Genomic DNA, 19,534 nt, shown 5'->3' on the forward strand with positions numbered 1-19,534 from the left:
CGAGTGTCATCAGCATAGTTATTACACTGGACACCCAGGTTGTCCAACAATGTCAGAAAGGGAATAATGTAGACATTGAAGAGAGATGGCGAAATACAAGAACCCTGAGGCACCCCATAGGTGATGAGAGGGCGCGGAATGTGCGTCCCCACTAACAACTCTGGCATGTCGTGGCCCCAGAAAGGAGGGGATTCATGAAGATGCCAAACTGGAACAGCCAACTAAGGATTGAAGTCGCTCAACTAATAGAACATGATCCACAAGATCAAAAGCCGAAGAAAGATCTAAGAGCATCAGGATTTCAGAGTGGCCTTGATCCACGATATTAAGCAGGCTGGCTTTGAGATCAAGGAGAGCTGTCTCTGTACCATGTTGAGCTCTGATGCCGGACGGAAGGGTCCCTAAAATGTCATTTTGCTCCAGAAAACACTGAAATTGTGTGTAGGCCGCCTTATCCAAAATCTTTAGGATAAATGGGACATTAGTGATAGGGCGGTAACTATTTGTTACAAAAGGGTCGAGATCCTCCTTCTTCAGGAGGGGAGAGATCCAAGCCTCCTTAAAAAGAGAGGGGACAGAGCCTTCCACAAAGGAAAGGTTGACAAGTTTCGTGACCTAGGGACAAAGTACATCAAAGCACTTCATGAAAAAGCTAGATGGAGTAACGTCCCCCCGGCTCGAGGTGGGTTTCATGTGCGAAACCAGCTGGGCAATAGAGGATTCGGTATAGGGAGAAAATGCAAAGACTGGCGACTCAGTGGTGACCAAAGAAGCTAATTTGCCAGAAACCGCAAGCGGCTCTTTGATAGAATTAAGTGAGCTTCTTAACAGATGAGTGGCATTTTGATGAGCTGTAACGTTGTTGGTAAAGGCATTGTGAATCGATTGATACCAGTCAACATTTTTTACAAGGTTTGGTCTTAAATTCGTTAAGAATAGAAAAAAGCTACTTGGAGCTGGACTTGGCTTGAGGAATCCTATCATTACAAGTTGCGGATTTAGCCTCTATAATGGCTGCTTTATATTACTTGATAAGGCATTTATAAGTAGCCAAGGTGGATGGAGAGAGGTTGGTCTGCCAACGACGTTCAGCGGACGGTTTCTCCTGTCTGAGAAGGACAATGTTCTAATTAAACCAGTTTTTTTTATGGTTTCTCTCTTCACCTGGCGAGATGTGATGGGGTGAGGGTGTTAAGGGCACCTTCCAGTGTGGTAATGAGATGGCTGGCTAATTCGTCAGCCTTCTCAAAATGATTTAGTAAGCCCAGGCGTGCACTAAGCAAAGAGGTTGGTTTTTTTGGTGAGGCGTTCTTCCAATTCCTTGACTGAATAGTTAGTCTGGGATTAGTGGCAAGCCTAGCTGGGGGCCCTAGTGTTAACATTGAAAGAAATCAGGGGATAATCTGACCAGAAACACGGGGATACCGTGAGGTTGGCAACAGTCAGAAGGTGGGACAGAACCCAATCAAGGGTATGGCCAGCCGAGTGTGTGGGCCTGGAAAAGTGTTGCATAAAACCAATATCCCCAAGGGCACCCAGTAGTGAGGCGGTAGATGTGTCAATCGGGGCATCAGCCCAGTAGTTGAAGTCGCCTAGAATCAAGACGGGAGTATTGCTCCTTGTAATTTTATTTAGGGTGCAGATAAATTATTCTTCAAAAAGAGAAAGCAGCCTAGGGGGACGATGAATGATGATGATAGCGATGGGGGCATTATCAGAACCTTTAGGTTTCACGATCAAGCTTTCACAGTCATCTGGGGCCTCATGAGGAACCTGGTGACAATGTAAGGTATTTCTAACAAAGAGAGCCACCCCACCCCCATGTCCATCTTTTCGATCGGCACAAAAGGGATGGTAGTTATCTGGGATGGAAAGGATGGCCTTCGATGAGATGGCATCATTTAGCCAAGATTCAGTAATCGCCTGAAAATCTGGGGGGAGACCATAAGTAGGTCCTCTACCTCCACTCCATGGGCTTGAAGAGAGCATGTGTTGAGAAGACGAAACTTTAGCAAAGACACAGGAGTAAGCGTCACAGAAATGGAAGGAGTCTCTGTGGGAATGGCAGGAGCAGACTTAGAAGCCACGTTAACATTATGAATAAGAGCCGAGACGTGGGCTGAACCATCAGTAGGTAGTGAGATAATAGGATGTACATCTGGCGGGGAAGTAACAGATGGCGAAATAATATTAATCATATATCAGTTTGTTTAGAGGAGCATTGAGAGACACCATCATAACCAGTGTGGTAGAGTGCAGCGCCACACTGCGGCGATTAATGGCACCTATGAGAATAGTCAACACGTTGCACCTCTAATCTAGCTTTGCGATTGGTTTGTTTATGCCTAAGTCGGAGCGCGACATGCCAGCCTATATATAATAAGTAAAGGGGTACTTACAGCGTGAGGAGAGAAGCAGATCTAATGGTTGCACACTGAACAGACCCTCCCGGACCCAAACCGGCACAAAGCCGACCCGTTTGTGCCTGTGGCCTAATTAAGTAGTCCCAATGAACTACAGAGCACGGTGGGAACTGTGGTACCGAGCACTCAGTGCGTGGAGAAGCAAACAAGAGCTCTGCTTTAAATCACACTTAGGTAGAATAAGACAGAGGCTCAGTACAAACAGATGCCGAGTAAGCAGTTGAATTAAAAGCAATAAAAATGCTAAGACAAGCCACAATTCAAATTCAATTAACACACACGGACTAAAATCAGGTAAAAACTGGAGGAGCACACGAGTAGCGTAACAAGCAAACTATAAGGGGGAAAGTGCTGAGATGCCTTAAATACTGGCACAAACTGGCCGTTCGCCCCAGGCGCAGTCACGCCTGTGGCCTAATTAAGTTGTCCCAATGAACTACAGAACACGCTGGCAACTGTGGTTCCTGAGCGCTCAGTGTGTGCAGAAGCTAACAAGAGCTCTGCTTTAAATCGCAATTAGGAAGAATAAGACAGAAGCTCAGTACAACCAGACGCTGAGTAAGCAGGTGAATTAAAAGCAATAAAAATGCTAAGAAAAGCTACAATTCAAATTCAATTAACACACACAGACTAAAATCAGGTAAAATCTGGAGGAGCACACAAGTAGCCAAAAGCAGCGTAACAAGCAATCTATCATGATGTTTCCTTAATCCGTGGCCAGGGGTATGATGGTGCAAGCACCATGTCCGGATGACTGCAAGCACTGGTGAAAGAAGTCTCGCTGAGAGCTATATATGTTCACTGTTGGAATTGATGATGCACAGTCATGTATAAAAGGAAAGTGATTTTTTGGTACACTTGTGGCACTGTGCACTTTCCTTACTGGCAGTCTGCCTCACTTGGAAGATTTGTAGAAAGAGAAACAAGAGTATTTCCTACAGGAAACAGCCCTGACATTAAAAAAGCAATCTGGCACTAGATGGGCTAGTCGTAAAAGGGCAATAGATTCTGTTAAACAAAACATTTCACCGAATATCCACCGGATGCATCCCAAATGCAAATGGAAAAAGCACTTTGGGATGCACAGGAGCTGTGAACCCAATTGAAACCTTAGAGTTTAAATTCTTAATATGTTTTGGCACAAAGTACTGAAAACTGCAGAATGCATGGTTGCGACGTGCTGTAAGGAACTAGAGAAGCTTCGATCACATGATATATTAGACTGGTACTTTCAAGAAAAAAGGAAGAGTGCTAAGAAAAGCTTTCATGATGAACCAGCTGATGATAATCCTTTAGAGAGTAGGAGGCTGGCATTCAAAGTAGAAACCTTCTTTGTTGATACCTTTGTTGCTCAGATGACATGGAGGGTTCCAGATTTTAGAAATACTGTGCATAAATAAAATTCTCAGCACCGGATCCTAAACATTTTACTAGCTCAGATAATTCTGACACATTTAAAGAGTTAGCTACAATTTATGCAGGTGATGTCGCTGTGCCAGACGCTGTGGAAGAGTATTCATTCAACAATGGGTGAAGAGAGACTTTCAAATTTAGCCTTCCTAAGTATTGAAAGAGACCTGACTGACACTGTGGATTTTGATAAAGTAATTCAGACATTTGCCTCAATGAAACCATGCAGAAAGGCTTTGCAGCGCAGATGCTCCATAGGTTTTTGTTGTGCAAGAGGACTTCTTGGCCTAATCTGTCACAGCAAAACATCTTGAAGCATATTAGTCTTCCGTTGCCTATCGCTGCATGCAACACAATCTCATTCTCACTTTGCATTTGAAGGAACAGTTTCATCCTCATTACATGTATTGTATATGTTTGTGTGTATTTATTGAGTCATTGTTACGCAACAAGCATTTGATATTGGGGATATTTATTTTCAGATCAAATGTTTGACCACATGTTGGGTTTTTGGTACTAAGAAATGTTTACAAAAGATATTACGCTGATGCACTCGGGGAATAATGACTATTACATTGAAAGATATATACAATTGTACTTATGTTGTTTGCTAATGTTTAGCTTTGTTTCAGGAGGATCCATATATCTGTTGTGGGTCAAAGGGTTATTATTAGTCCAACTCCCAATCTGGTATTATATTGGTATTTATATTGTCAGGGTATTTTATTTTAAACTCAAATCTCTTCACAAATGGCTTGTTTGTGTCATGCAGACAGCCTTGTGCAATGCGTCAGAGAATCTAGGAAAATTATTTTAAAATAATTCCATTGCAGTCTGTGGTTTTGTATTGTTTGGCCTGGTTACCACCAGCACAGTCAGGTACATTGCTTGCATGCGGTTGTTTATTGAATTGTTCTTTTTTGCCTTGCTGATGGGTGGATCGGTTTCAGATCTCTAGATTTCATTGTCAAATTGAAATTACATTTTAAATGACATTCCCTCCATAGCAAATGTGTGGTGTCTAACTGATAATAGATGTGTAGAACCGTATGGGTTTATAAATTAAATATTTATTTAAAAAGCCCTGCCAGTTTTTCATTGAATATTAAGCATCAACCGTTCCTAGTTATACCTGCAAAATTAAGTAAATGGTAGTGACTCTCGGCCCGACCCCTCTGTGACTCAACTTGGGTGGGGCGTGGCAGCGGCACCCCCCCTAAGCAGCATTTCGCCGCCCACCCTTGCCCCCCCAAAACCTGTCTCTGCTACTGCTCCTATCTATTGTTAAAAGCAGAAGTGGAGTTCACATTCTCTTCCCAAAGATAAGTTGACTCTTGACATAGGCTCAAGTCAGATGTTTAAGAGGGTACTGCCACGGAAGTGAATGCACCCAAATTACCGTTAAAGTCTTGGAAGTGTGGAAAGGAGTCGGTCCAAATTGTTTAGGTAGTTTGGCATACTGGAATTGAATTAAAATGAAAAAATCCGGACCTGGAAAAATCAGAGCAAGTGCAAGAAATGGTGTCACTAATAAGCAACCCTAAACTGGGACTAGTCTTGGAAGAACGCGCATTTGGAAAATGGCTTCCATGAATCATCTTTTCTCAACATTTTATGGCAGTACTTGCCAGAAATGTTTATAGAGCTGAGCATTATAGTCCCATAAAACTGAAGCACAAGCATGTGTGAAAATACAAGCTGTCCATAGTGCAGTAAACAAACATGTAAACCCAATTGCGGAGGCATATATTGATAAACATCCATTAGTGTAAAAACATTGCAGCAGATACATGTGCAAATAATGCCAGCACATTATACATTCACATTCAACAAAGTCTTTACCTCCAACTCTGCACTGAACTCTTCGGTGTAAGGAATGTACTTATTGTCCTTTTCGCCCTTGTGAAACCAAGAGCATCGTCGCACTTCCGTGATCTCCTCCTCCCAATACACGGCATACCGCATTCTCTCTCCCAGAAGTACATCATAGCGCCCTCCATCGGTAGCAATCACTACTTTTGCCGTTTCTTTTCCTGCCAAAAGATTGGTTTAAATAATATCCGTGAAATGCTATCGCTAAGGCTCGACTGTCAAAACAAACCACTTGAAGGATATCTACTTCACAGCTGAAAGAGCACTAATCAGTACTAGTCTAGATGACTCAACATTTGACCAATTCATAACTTTCCTCTAGCGCAAAGGCTCAAATCCTTCTATAGTTGGTGCCATTCCCTCATTGACTGCATACATCAAAAGATGAGCCAATTAGTTTCCACCGTTGAGCAGTGACATACAAACACAAAGGAGAGACACAAAATCAAATAAAACAAAAAAAAACATGTTTTCGTGGATAAAAAGCAACAGGAAAATTCCAGTTAGTGTAAAAAAAATACTAGCGGTTAGCCGAAATATTAGCTACAAAAACATTCCACAAACGTTACTTTGGATGAAGCACAACTCAAACAATAGTATGAAAGCTAATGTCAGGCCTGCTCAGGGCAGGCTGTGAGCTATCCACTGAGAGCATTGGCAAAGCTTCCATCTTTAGCCATGCCACTAAAGTTGCACTGCACCTCTCCCTTTGAAGGGTGTGTAGGGCCTCAAACGGCTCCGTTTTCATCCTCACTGTTTGCAGCAGTACCAATCATGCAACTACATACAAGATGCCGTCCACCTTATTACAGCAGTAACTTTTACGCTCGTGGAGTGGAAACAGCATATGTGCAGCATAAGAAAGTAGACACACCATTGGCTACTTGAATGTATATTTAATGATCCTTTGGCTTTCATAACTGTGTCGCTGGGCTCTTGAGTACAATTCTGCTGTTAAATCAGTGTACTGCTTTGGCTGGTGCTGCTAAACACCGTCATTCATTTGTGGCAATCCATAATATTTAAATCATTCCTCCAGAAAGCCCTTGTTAGGCAGAAACCTGTGCAGTTCCCTTAGAGACCACTGCAAAAAGTTTAAGACCACAGGAGTAAGCAGTAAACCCAATTGGTAGCAGCTGCACCACCCAGATTTACCTGGTAGCTGTGGCTGAGCAGTCAGACTTCCCTCAAGAAGAGTTAGGCAGTATATAGAGTATACACAATAGGGCCAAAAATACAGTAGAACAAGCAAACACTGACCAGAGCTTTGGTATAAAAGTATATAATTATTTATTTAAAAACACACTTCTGAAAATACACTGGGACTATATAACAAGCAAGTTCAAACACAGTCACTATAAGTATATACACCTCCCTAGTTAATTACTCGACAAGTCCAGGTTAAGACACCACTTATTAGCAAAACAGAGGTGAGCGCGTAACCTTAGATGGCACTCCAATAATTTGTTTAAAAGGGAGAAAAAGGCAGAGTATGGAAATAACACAGTACCAACACTTTTAAGAAACCATAGCAAGTCAAGAAAGGCAGGGTCTACTGTAGAGCCAAAAGTTCATAGGCCAGGCCCACTCTTGGAGAGAGCAAGGCGGAACGTGCCCAAGATCACACAGTGGAAATGCACTCAGTCTTTGCAGAAAAGGTCAAAAAGAGGTTGGAGCAGTTCAGAAAGGCAAAGTTAGCAGGTCTGAGGTCAACCTTGGACAATCCGTTGCAAGGGAGTCCAGGCGGGACACAGTACCTGAAATGGTGAGAAAGCTCCAGCGGTGGCAGTTGTTCCTGACAGCGGGTGCAAGTCGTGGCTTTCGACCAGAGGAAGAGATGATCTCGACGAGGAAGAAAGCTGGAGGTCGTTGCACTGCCCGAGAAGAAACCAGCCGCAGATTTCCCGATTAAAAGGTACAACCCTTTTATTCACGGTTAGTGGTGAAGCGTGGCTATCCGGCCGCCGGGGTGCTTGGCAATGGGCGATTTGACACAAGACGTCCAGGAGGGCGAAAAAGGCGAACTGGTTGTTCCCACCAGCTCAAAAGGAAGAAGACTCTCCTGGAAGATGATCTCCTCTGTCGTCGGGGAAGTGGTGAGTTCGTACAGCAGGGCTCCACCAGTGGTGTCGTCGTTGTAGATGGCCTAGCTTCTCCCCGCTTCCGATTCTTTAGGTCCTGTGGCGACTTCTGAAGTTCCAGTCCCCAAAGCCCTGCTTTTACGCAGAAAAACCCCCATTCAACAGCCTAGCTGTCACTCAAACATGCTAAGTGGTGAGCCGAGTGTCTCACCACTGGGCCAATCACACAAGAGTGCAACTTGAGTTGCCAAGGCAACTCAGTCCAGGGTGCCTAATCCCCCTCCCACAAATCCTGTAGACCCCAGACAGAGTGGCACCATTTTAGCCCGCCAAAAAGTGGAACAAAGGGCTCGACTTGAGTTAGAGTTTCAGAGGCGAACACAAACGCCATTTTAAAACTGAGTCCTGGCAAAAAGACCCAACCGGGGAATAAATATTAAATAAATAACCCGGCGGTATCTTTAACATTGCACCAAAAAGTGGTGCATTTAAGATCAATGGGAAAATCCCATAAGAAATATTCCTGTGGAATATTTTGCGTGGTATCCACTGCCACTAGCCAGAAACTCGACAATGGGGGACTGGACAGTGCCCCCTTGGAAAACAGACCCAGGGGAAATCGAATTACCTCTACCAGTACTTCCACAATATGATGGTTTGTATGAGACTAGTAAGGCCAATGGTGACTTTACATGCCCTGGGAGACAGTAGTCAGTCCCAGGGTATGGAGTCTATGTTTGGGGGTCACTATGACACCCCTGTGTTACTGCACTGAGGGTGCTGTGTAACACACATACCAAAAAACTTGAAGCCCTATGGAGTAAAAGACCCGGTAGCCCATAAAACACATTCTCAGTCAAAGGACATTCTCAAATCATGCCTAAGAGTGGGAGAAAAAGAGTCTCACTCTTAGCAGGAGAGAAAAATAAACCTCAAAAATCCAGCAAAGCTGCTGTAGGACTCACTAGGTTTGGGAAATTATCCTTAACAGAGAATGAATTCTCCCCAACAGCCCTCAGCTTTTCAGCTGAGCTATACAAGTTATACCGTTTCTTACTGCCTGTCATTTGCACAATTGCAGCACAAACATGTTCCAGAGCCTAGGACACTTGGATTCTAATGTGTAGCTCAGCTGTGTGCTGGTACTCTTGGAATGCTCATCAGGATTTACGGTATTTCATTGCTAGCAGGACAATAGATGTGAACTTCATACACACTATTGGTTAAAACAAGAAAAAAAGGGTCTCGTGAAGATAGAAACCTCAACTGAGATGTTCTCCTCCAATTACTGGCCTGATGCTGCACCTGAATCATCAACTGCCTTTTTTTAAATATCCTTCACGCAGTCTTTTTTCCCCCAACATAGTTTATTATAGCTAACACAATGCACAACATAACAGATACGTTACACAAAAAGAAATTGAGCACAGAAGACTTATCCCTTTTATATAACCAGAATTATTTTCTGGTAAAGGACCCTACCTATTTTTCTACAATATAACTGGCCCACCAATTTGGGGAGAAGAGTGGAATGAAAAAGGTAGAAAATTAGTATTTAATTGACATTAACATCACAAAAAATACTCCTTCCCACATCACTCGCATCAGTGTGTTATTTAGGTTTAATCAGGAGTGGTACAGCTCATCCCACTGATAAACCCAGAGCACAGTGATAATATAACAAAGGAATATGTAGAAGTCCACTATGTGCTCTGCCTACTGCCTTCCTGAAGCGCACTGGCGGCATCTAACTGGGAGAAAAGGATCTTTTCTCTCCATGTGTTCACCTTAAAGGAATAGAGCGCTTAAAAATATTATTGTCCCAAGCGTTCGGGCATGTATTTTTAAGCATACATTGATCAATCGTACAAACATTTCCTATGTACCTTACCATAGTTTTCCTCACTTTTACACATGTGAAATCAGGCAGCAGGGCGCGGCCATCTTGTGCTAATCCTATCCGTTGCTGCATCGCCCTAAGGTGAACTGCCCTGGCGGCACTAAATCATATCCCCCGCCCCTGAGGCTGACATCACTAGATGCGTATGGCCCATTTCACAACGCCAATGCACGTCTCGTGTCAATGTTCTCTGTGCTCCAGCTAATGATGTGTCTCCATGGAAATGGCAGGACACCTCTTTCCTCAATAAGTATAAACAGACCGCTTCTCATCAGACAACATCAGATTTGCTTTTCCAATCATTTCACCGTCTTTTTTTGTGTATCCTGTGGCTCGTTTCTGCTCTGTTCAGCTATCTTCGTTGCTCGTAACCTGTGCGAACAGATACTAGTACTATCATTACAATGTATTTAAATGTTGTCGCATAATGTCAACAATACAGCCGTACCAGTACGAGCCGGAGTATTCAGAGGCGGAATTACTCGAAAGAGAAAGATGCGGAAACGATTAGACTTTGGACGACAGTTGGGAGGATGAATCACCAGATCAAGAGCCTGAGCCTAGTCGCATGGACGACATCTCCACCTGGTGTACCTGCAATCGGTCCAAGGTAATGCCAACCGAGAAGGAGAACTGCTGCTGCCGAGAAAATTCTGGATGCTTGTCATACAGATCGGAAGACGAGACACGGCCGAAATGCGTTACTGAGCTGCATGACTTTAGGGCAGCCTGCCTCACACGGACCGTGTTGAGGATTATGATGGTGCTTATGCACGAACTTCGTGCAACAGTTTGCCCTCGCAATCCAAGTAACCAGTAAGTGTACTCTAGATGCGATGTCACTTAGCCACTAACATTTCATGTTTTTCTCCTATATTGTCTTATCTTTGATCTAACACTGCCAAATGAATGTAGTCTGGCAATTCAATACATCTTTCGCGATTTGGGGAAATCATAGTGGTCATCTTATGTGTCTGACATACAACCAAGAAACAATATTTCTCTGTGTCCCAAATGTAATGGAATGCATAGTTGTTCACTTTTGTAATGTGTCTACACTTTAAAGCCCAAGTTGATTGATCCGTGAATTAACATTTGTACTGGCAACAATGCCATAGGATACAAGATTGCATTTTCAACTAAGGTTTGATACACTTATCTTGTTAATTTAAATAAAGTTTGTATCCCTCTCTTCGACAGGTGGTGCAGGCTGGTGGCCTATCGTGCGTTTACATGGTGGCTTCATGGGAGGCTTGGACACCGCGTTCGACAAGTAATACCCGCCTGTGTCGTTGGTGCCATTAGAAACACATTCCCCAGTGACAGCGGTCAGTACAGGGATTTTCCCACACTGTGCTGCAACCCGAAGTATATCTTGTGTAGTACATTTGTGCCATCAGCAACAAAATAAAATACAACAGAACTTTTATGAATGGTTGTTTCAATTTTTCAGTGAATCAAGGACACGCTCAATTGTCCTGGCAGGGCTGACTGGGTGGAAACGGCCGAGGTGCCAAACACCATCTACACTTCAAAGGTATCTTCCGCACAGGGGCCATTGTACACATGGCCTAGACAGACCCAGTGCCTCCAGGCAGGCTCCCCTGAAGCAGGCCGTGCCTCTGCAATCCACATAAGTGTGTCTCTCCTTTCAGCGGTGTTCCGGGCCTTGTCTGCACGCCTCATGCCCATCCATCCCCCCTTCATTATCAAAGGCAGCTCGCACCAGTGGATGTGCGCTGCCAAGGGGGCTGGCAGGGATGGGACCGGCCAAGATGCCAAACACCATGTACAATTCAAAGGTATGTTCCGCGCAGGGGCCATTGTTCACATGGCCTCTCCAGACCCAGTGTCTCCAGGCAGGCTCCCCTGAAGCAGGCCGCGCCACTGCTATCCACATAAGACCACACCATATAAACGTCACTCATTCACATACACACCCACTTTTCTAATTCTTTATAAACCCCTTGATATTTATCGTGAGAACATCAGTGAGCACTGCAAGTCAACTCGTGATCGTGCTACCTGTTGGTCAAGGTAAGGGCAGGTCACCTAATCATCTCTTCTTGATCTCTAAATTTCCATCTATTTCGAACAAATGTACCCATTGGTGTACTGTTCATTCATCTCATTGCCATTACCATTTTGCATCCTTTGCAGACCATGCCTATAAGCATGTTTCCTTTTGATGCACGGTAGTACATTCAAGGGACGAGTAACATGTTGCGTTTTGCGTCACATCAATCAATTGTGTATGAAAGTTAACCTAGAATACAGTCAGCTATGCCACACAGGTTTTGCTTCTGTGACCAAAACAAACATTGCATACAAAAATGTATGATATAATTCCATCTTTCTCACGCATTCATGCAAAATAATGTTTTACGATGTGGACTTTTTTTTAAACATATTTTTCTTTTTTTGAAAATCAATTTTTATTAAGTTTCATTTGTGCATTACGAAATTACATTGCATTTGCTGATGTGAGTTAACAAGAAAAAACCAATCGCAACACACCCCTTCTCCCTCCCTCCACCCCCCTTCAGTTCAAATGTTCATAAGTTGGTTAATTGCTTGCTTAACGGGCTCGTTAAAAAACAGAAGTGTCAATGCACTGTGCGCTTGGCACGCCGAAGTCATGTGGACCAACTGGGTAAAGTTCACAATCGGGTCCGCGGGCCATGGCCCCGTGTCCTTGGGGGGTGGGGGGGGGGTCGTTCGGCACCACCACTAAGCATTAGACCGCTCGGCCGTATTTGTCAAAAAAGGGGAGCCAGATTTCCTCGATGCTGGATTTGGACTCATCAAGCAGGTGTGTGAGGAACTCCATGTCGTAGATGGCCCGTACTTTGGTTACCCAGGTTTTTTCCCCTGGCATTTCCGGATGTTTCCATTTCTGTGCCAGGCAACATCTGGCTGCTACCAGCATTACCTGAAGCATATGGTCTTGAGTGCCCTCTTGGCCTTCCCCATTGTCAATTCCGAAGAGGAGGAGCCAAGGGCAGGAAGATCGCTCAACCCCATCCACCCCCTTGATCCAGGCGCGTACCTTGTCCCAATAATTTTGGACCACTGGGCATCCCCACCACATGTGAATGTAGTCTCCTCTTTCTGTTCTGCATTTCCAGCAGTGTGGGTCATATCCTGGCCTCATCCTAGCTATCCTCTGCGGGGGATAGTGCCATCGGTGTAGTATCTTGAGGGCCTGATGGCGATACTGGAGGGAGGCCGTGGATCGATTAGCCCGTCTACACATCTCCGTCCATCTTTCGTCATCGATTTCCTCACCTAGGTCCCTACCCCATTGTGTGCGTGCTGGCGGCGGGTCTCTGGGGACAGAGAACAGAAAGAGCTTATAGAGGCGGGATATTATCCCCTTGGAGCCCCTCGCGGTTAGGAGAAGCTTTTCAAAGTCTGTGAGATCCCTCCTGAGGGTATCGCCCCAAGATGGCTCAGTGAGGACACCTTTGAGCTGAAGATAACGGAAAGGGGAAAGCGTGCCTATTCCCAGGGCCTCCTCAAGGTCACTCAGGGGTAGGAAAGAGCCCCCCACCCACATATGGCCAGTCCTGCTAAGGCCTGCCTCGAACCATGTCTGGTATGCTGCTGGTTTTGCTATTTTGGCCAGGAAAGGAGGGGCCCAAATGCAACTTAAGGGGGAGGGCCATGTTGTGAGCCATCTGTAGTAGCCTCCCTCTCTCCGTAGGGACCACAGTACTTTCAGAATCGGATGGTTCAAGACGGTTCTGGGGATTTTATTCCTTGGGACCCAGAGCCATTCCTCTATTGTGACCGGTGCAAGGGGCCTATTATCCATGGCTACCCACTGTTTTTTCTTTTCCGGTGAGAAGTGATCAACCAGAATCCTCAACTGGGATGCCCTATAGTATGTCCCCAGGTCGGGGTAACCCACCCCCCCATCCTCCTTATCCCTGGTCAATACCTCGTACGAGATTCTGTGTTTTTTACCCTGCCAGAGGAAATTAAGAAGGACTCGTTTTGTTTCTTCAAAGAAGGCCCTAGGGACCAGCACCGGGAGCATCTGGAAGAGAAACAGGAATTTTGGGAGAATCACCATTTTTATGAGATTGAGGCGTGCCATCCACGAGAGACCCGCTCCCGCCCACCTTTCTATGTCTCTCCTGATTGCTGACCAGAGGGGGGGGGGAAGTTGGCCGTATACAGGACTTCAAGGTCGCGCGTGATTTGGACTCCTAGATACCGGAACCCCTCCTCACTCCGTTTAAAGGGGAGTCCCTCCACAAAGGCCATCTCCGGGTCCGATAGATTCCCACCTATGAATGCCACCGATTTGTCCAGGTTGATTTTATTACCCGATAGCTCTCCATATCGTGTGAGGCCCTGCAGCAACCGGGGGATTGTTTGGGACGGTCTGGTGACATAAAGCAGGGCGTCATCTGCGAAGAGGCAAATTTTGCAATGCATGTCCCCCATCTGTATTCCCCTGATGGCCATATCGTTGCGGACCGAGATTGCCCATGGTTCCATTACTAATGCATAAATTAACGGGGATAGGGGGCATCCCTGCCTCGTACCACGTTCAAAGGGGAATTCTCTTGATTCCGTTCCGTTTGCCACCACTCTGGCCGAGGGGGAGGAGTAAAGCGCAGATATCCATCCCAACCACCTTGGGCCCATCCCCATAGATGTGAGAACCTCCCTCATGAAGGCCCAACTGACCCTGTCAAAGGCCTTCTCCGCGTCGAGAGCCAATAAGAGTGTGCCCTCGTTTCTGGCCTCAGTTGTGACAAGTATGTGAAGTGTTTTCCTTAAATTATCGGAACCCTGTCTGTTAAGGATGAATCCCGCCTGGTCTGGGTGTATCAGGCGTGGGAGGGAGTTTTCCAGTCTGGAGGCCAAGATTCTAGCGAAAATCTTGGCGTCCAAATTAAGAAGTGAGATGGGTCTGTAAGACCCACAGTCCGTCTGGTCCTTGCCGGGTTTAGGTATGACGGTGATGAGGGCCTGAAGGAATGTCGGTGGGATTGTGTCCCGACTCCTAATCTGGTTGAACAGTTTAGCCAGGGGTTTCACTAGGATCGATTGGGTCTGTTTGTAAAAATCTGCTGTATAGCCGTCTCGGCCAGGTGCCTTTCCGGCCTTCAATCTTTTGATGGCTCCCTCCACCTCTTCTTCTGAGATTTCCCCCTCGAGGGCCTCTAAGTCTTCGTCGGTCAGCTTGGGGAGGGGATGTTCTGCCAGGTAGGAGGAAATATCCTCCTGTGATTCGTCCACTTGCCTGGAATAAAGTTTGCTGTAGTAGTCAGCAAAACATTCCGTTATTTTCTGCCGGTCCCCATGAATTCTGCCTCCCTCATCACCAAGCTGGGCAATCCCTCTTTCCACTCTGCACCCCTGTGACCTCTGTGCCAATAGAGTGCCTACCCTGTCGCCCCGTTCATAGTATCTCTGTTTGGTGTATTGCATTTTTTTGACAACCTCCCCTATGAGAACCGTATGGAGCTCCTGCCTTTTGCCCTGCATCTCGTCCAGGAGTGCATCCAGGCCAACCCCCGGGGCGCCCAATCTGGCCCGCAAGACCTTCAACTCCGCACGGAGTTTGCTCTCGATCAGGCCCCTCTCCCTTTTACGCCTCGAGCCCTCTGCTATGAGGAGACCTCTAAAAGTGGCTTTCCCCGCTTCCCATACCATGGACATGTCAGTCTCCCCGGTGTCGTTTGTCTCAAAGTTGGCCAGCATTTCTTGTTTCATAAAGTCGCGGAATACGGGGTCCGTAAGGAGCGTGTCATTGCACCGCCATCGGGATGATCTCGGGGCAATGGGCAGTGACCAGTTAGCCACGAGTAATTCGTGGTCCGACCACGTTATGGCCTCGACCCTTGGTTGGGTTACCACCACGTCGATTCTAGTGTAGGTGCAGTGTGGGGGAGAGAAGAAGGTGTAACCGCCTTGACCCGGGTATGCTTTGCGCCAGGTGTCTACCCAGTAGTGATCCCTCAGGAGGGTTTGCAAGGCCAGGTTGTCCTTAGTGATCCCCTCTGCCCACTCGTCCATGACACTGAAGATCCGCGTGAGGAACTCTACCTGACCCGAGTTGGGTGCGTATACGGTGGCGAGAGTGACGCGCTGTCCCTCGCAAAACGCTTTGACACCTAAAAATCGACCTCCAAATCCTCTCTTGGTTTCTACCCCTGTGAGTTGGAGTGCCCTTCCCAGGAGAATGCCCACCCCCTCCTTCTTTGAGGTTGCGTGTGATGCCCAGTAGTTGCAGCCAATATCCTTACCTTTGATTCTGGACTCTCTCCCTCGTTTATAATGTGTTTCCTGTAGGAATAGGACTGTTAGATGTTGTTTGCCGAACATATTGCTCGTAAGGGACCTCTTATTTTGAGAGTTAAGGCCCTTGACATTCAACGTGCCTATCTTCCCTTCAATCATTATCGTCTTTTCGGTTGTGCACTTTGAACCCCTCATAGTATCTGAATTTCAGAGCCCGCTGCCAAGCAAGTTTCTGTGACTTGAACTGACTTTCCCCCTTTACCCCTCTGTCTGCCCTGTTGACCATTCTTCCCCCCTCCCCCTATTCCAAGCCCCCCTCCCTGTTTCCTCCCCCCTCCCACCTTTCCCCTGAAATATAAGGCGTTCGTCCACTTTCCCCAACATACGTTGGGGTTGGTCAACGAACCACCAAGGACTCTAACCCCAGCCCCGGGATTTTCATGTGTTGGGGAATCCCAATTCTCAGAATCAATATAGATCGGCCCCTTCAGAACCTCGGTACAAGTGTCTGAGATAAAATTCTGGAACAATGAGCCCCCACTCCAGCCCACAAACCATTAACTTGGGCCTCGTGTGTGGGCTAACTCAACCAAACAGTTAACTTTTTAGCAAACTTTCGCCCGCCCTATAGACCAGCGGGCCAGCCGTAGCGCCAACGCGGCGTCCAGTTATGGCACCTCGTGGACCCAGGACCTCCAGTGCCTGGACCCCGAGTCAATGCTCACCTTGTGATTTCCTCCACCTCCGATCGAACGGTGTTATCATGACTTTGAGTGGTCTTCAGAGTTTGTCGACGGGTGTCTAGTTTTCCGGAACTTCCGGGCCCCCTTGACCTTGGATTTGCCGCTGTGGTTCACCAATCTGTCAGGACCCCTGGGGGGGGTCTCGGGCTCTTCCATCCTGGGCACCTGAGTGGCCCGCCTGGTCGCCAACCAGGTCGTCTGTGGCCCTCCGAATATCCTCCTCCGACACCAGGTGGTGTTTCTCCCCTAGCCATTCAAATCCCAAGTAGAAGGGATGTCCCCAGCGGTATCGAACCCCTTTTCCCTGAAGCCATCTTGTGAGGGTGCCACATTTCCTCCTCATTGACAGGGTGAGGGCTGACAGATCTTGAAAGATGGATACCCTTGAGTCGCCGTATTGCATGTTGCCGAGGTTTCTCGCTTTCTCTAGAATTTTGGCCTTGTCTTTATAATAATGTAGCCGGACCAAGACCGAGCGCGGGCCTCTGCCCCCACCCCCAGCCCGGTGCACCCTGTCAAAGTTGATCGTGCCCGCAGCCTCTGTTCCCAGGGCGATCCTCACAATGTCGTGTACTTTGCCCTAGAGTCCTTGTGTGGATTCGCCCTCGGACTCCACCAGGCCAGAAATGCGCAGGTTGTTCCTTCTCTCCCTGTTCTCCATGTCGTCAACCTTAAGCCGGAGTTCTTCCTTTCGTCTTTCCATGTCTTGGAGTCTAATGTCCATTTGGGTTTCAAGGAGTGTTACAGAGAGTTGATTGTTTTCGACTCCCTCCATTCGGTCCTCTAAGGTGGTGACTTTGGTCGTGAGGTCAGCCAATTTGGCACCCATGTCAGTCCTCATCCCGCGTATCTCCTCCAGAATCATCTGGATATTGTTCTGGATGGCCCCCAGGTCTGGGGGTGGGGTAGCGGGGCCCCCGGTCACCATGACACTCTCGTTGGCAACAAATTGGTATTTCAGCAGGTTTTCTTTCCAGCTCATGGAAGGACCGTGTCGGTTACTTGTTAGCGGGCACCGCCTGGTCGTCAGCCGTGTCTGGGTCAATTGGGGTGCAGGGCGGAGAGGGGGCGCGTCCCCCGAGGGCGTCGGCAGCTCGGAGCGTGTCTACCCTGTTTGGCTCCGTTAGTTAGCCCTGTGGTGGCGATCTCCAGGTATCTCAGCTGGGGGGGTTCCCAAGTTGTTGTAGGTAGGGGTATCTGAGGACCCAACTCAAGCAATGTTTCAAGAGTGCATAACGTTCCCTTTGGTACCCCGTTTACTCCAAGTGCCCTTCCAGTGGAGGGGGGTCGTAAGGGTGCTGAACAGGGGTCCTTACCCTCTATGCTTGCCTCTCTTTGTTCCCCAAGCCTCGCCGCAGTGGGGAGGGTCCTCATCGCGAGGCTGCAGGTGTCCCTTGGCACTTTCCTCAGGTAAGAGCGGGAGGAGGGGGAGTGTGTTGGGGGGGCGCGCTCCCGCGTCGGCCCCCAGGCGATGTCGTTGCTCCGTGGGCAGATGGATGGCCCTCTTCGGATCGGGCCCCGGGGCCATGGAATGGGCAGGTGGGCCCGGGCCTCCCTATGACAGAGCGTGCCGGCCTCGAGTGTCTGGAGCGCCAGGCGTGGAGCCTCAGAGCGCCGCAGGCTGTGTTGGTGAGTGCTGTAATGGGATGGGGGGCGCGCTCCCACGTCGGCCCCCCTGCAGTGTCGTTGCTCCAAGGGCGGGAAGATGGCCCTCTCCGGGCCGGGGCCCGGGGCCGTGGGACGGGCTGGGGGGTCCGGGCCCCCCTATGACAGGCCGCGTCGGCGGCGCCCCGGCTGCCCCGCCTCGAGTGTCAGGAGCGCCAGGCCTGGAGCCCCAGGGCGCCGCGGGCTGCTTTGGTGTGTGCTGCGATGGGAGGGGGGGGGCGCGCTCCCGCGTCGGCCCCCCTGCGATGCCGCAGCTCCTTGGGCGGGCGGATGGCCTTCTTCGGGTCGGGCCCCTGGGTCGTGAGATGACCTGCGGTAGGCCACGTTAAGTGTCCGGGGAGGGCGCCGCGGGCCCGCGGCCCCAGGCTCACTCGTGTGTGGCACAGCCTGTGTGTGCGCGGCCGCCGCGCCCTCCCTCGTTGCCTCCTACGTTGCTTCGCACCAGGCCGTGGGGGAGGGGTTGCTGGTATCGCCTCGGTCCGGAAAGCTCCGCGCAGGAGCGTCGGATCGGGACCGGAGTTGGGTCCAGGTGGGGGCTACAGGTTCCCACTCCTCTTGGTGGGGGGGTCGCGTGGTTCATGGGACCCTCGTTCCGCTGGTGGACCGCAGTTTACCCGGGGCTGGGTGCGGAGCTCGAATCTCAGGCGTCCATCCTGCCTGCGCCCCCTGGTGGCCTCCAAACATATTTTTCAACAATGCCTGCTTGTATGGTTTACGGTTGCCGTTCTAAGAGCCATACCAAACCTAAAGGCACAATAATGCATATATTCCTGAGGAATGGGTCAGATATTGCGGATTTGCACCAGAAGAGTTTAAAATTAGAGCCCAGGATGTCTTGGGGGACTTGAGGGGTGATCGAGCCCGCATCTGCAGCCTGCACTTTGCCACAAATATGTACGACGAATCGCAGTACACAAAGGAGCATCGACTCAGAACATCTCGGAAATTGCTTCCAAATGCAATTCCAACTCTATTCATGTACATGCTGCCTTAGGTGAGTCACGGTTCACGATTTAGCTGTAGGCCTTGGGGTGCTGAACAGGTAACTACATGGACGGATTGGTGCTTTAGGTGTAAATGTTTCTTACTAAACTTTGCATATTTACCAGATTGTATTGCTCTATAACTATACCCCATTTTGCTAGACATCTGTCCCTGGTTTTAGGAGCATCACTGAAA

At 48.0% G+C, this 19,534-nt stretch overlaps 1 protein-coding gene across 3 annotated transcripts in view; it reads right to left on the bottom strand.

Annotated features, from left to right (window-relative positions):
• The window catches only part of DDHD2 (DDHD domain containing 2), a 2,155,663-nt gene that overhangs the window by 1,840,740 nt on the left and 295,389 nt on the right, over positions 1-19,534 (bottom strand). For all 3 annotated transcript variants that reach the window (XM_069617940.1, XM_069617939.1, XM_069617938.1), the window contains exon 3: positions 5,676-5,866. In XM_069617940.1, the coding sequence (XP_069474041.1) occupies positions 5,676-5,866 (191 nt within the window). The remainder of the gene's footprint in view (positions 1-5,675; positions 5,867-19,534) is intronic.

The sequence above is a fragment of the Ambystoma mexicanum genome, chromosome 10, assembly GCF_040938575.1.
Source record: "Ambystoma mexicanum isolate Mex_15411 chromosome 10, UKY_AmexF1_1, whole genome shotgun sequence".
In the NCBI taxonomy this organism is placed as follows: Eukaryota; Metazoa; Chordata; class Amphibia; order Caudata; family Ambystomatidae; genus Ambystoma; species Ambystoma mexicanum.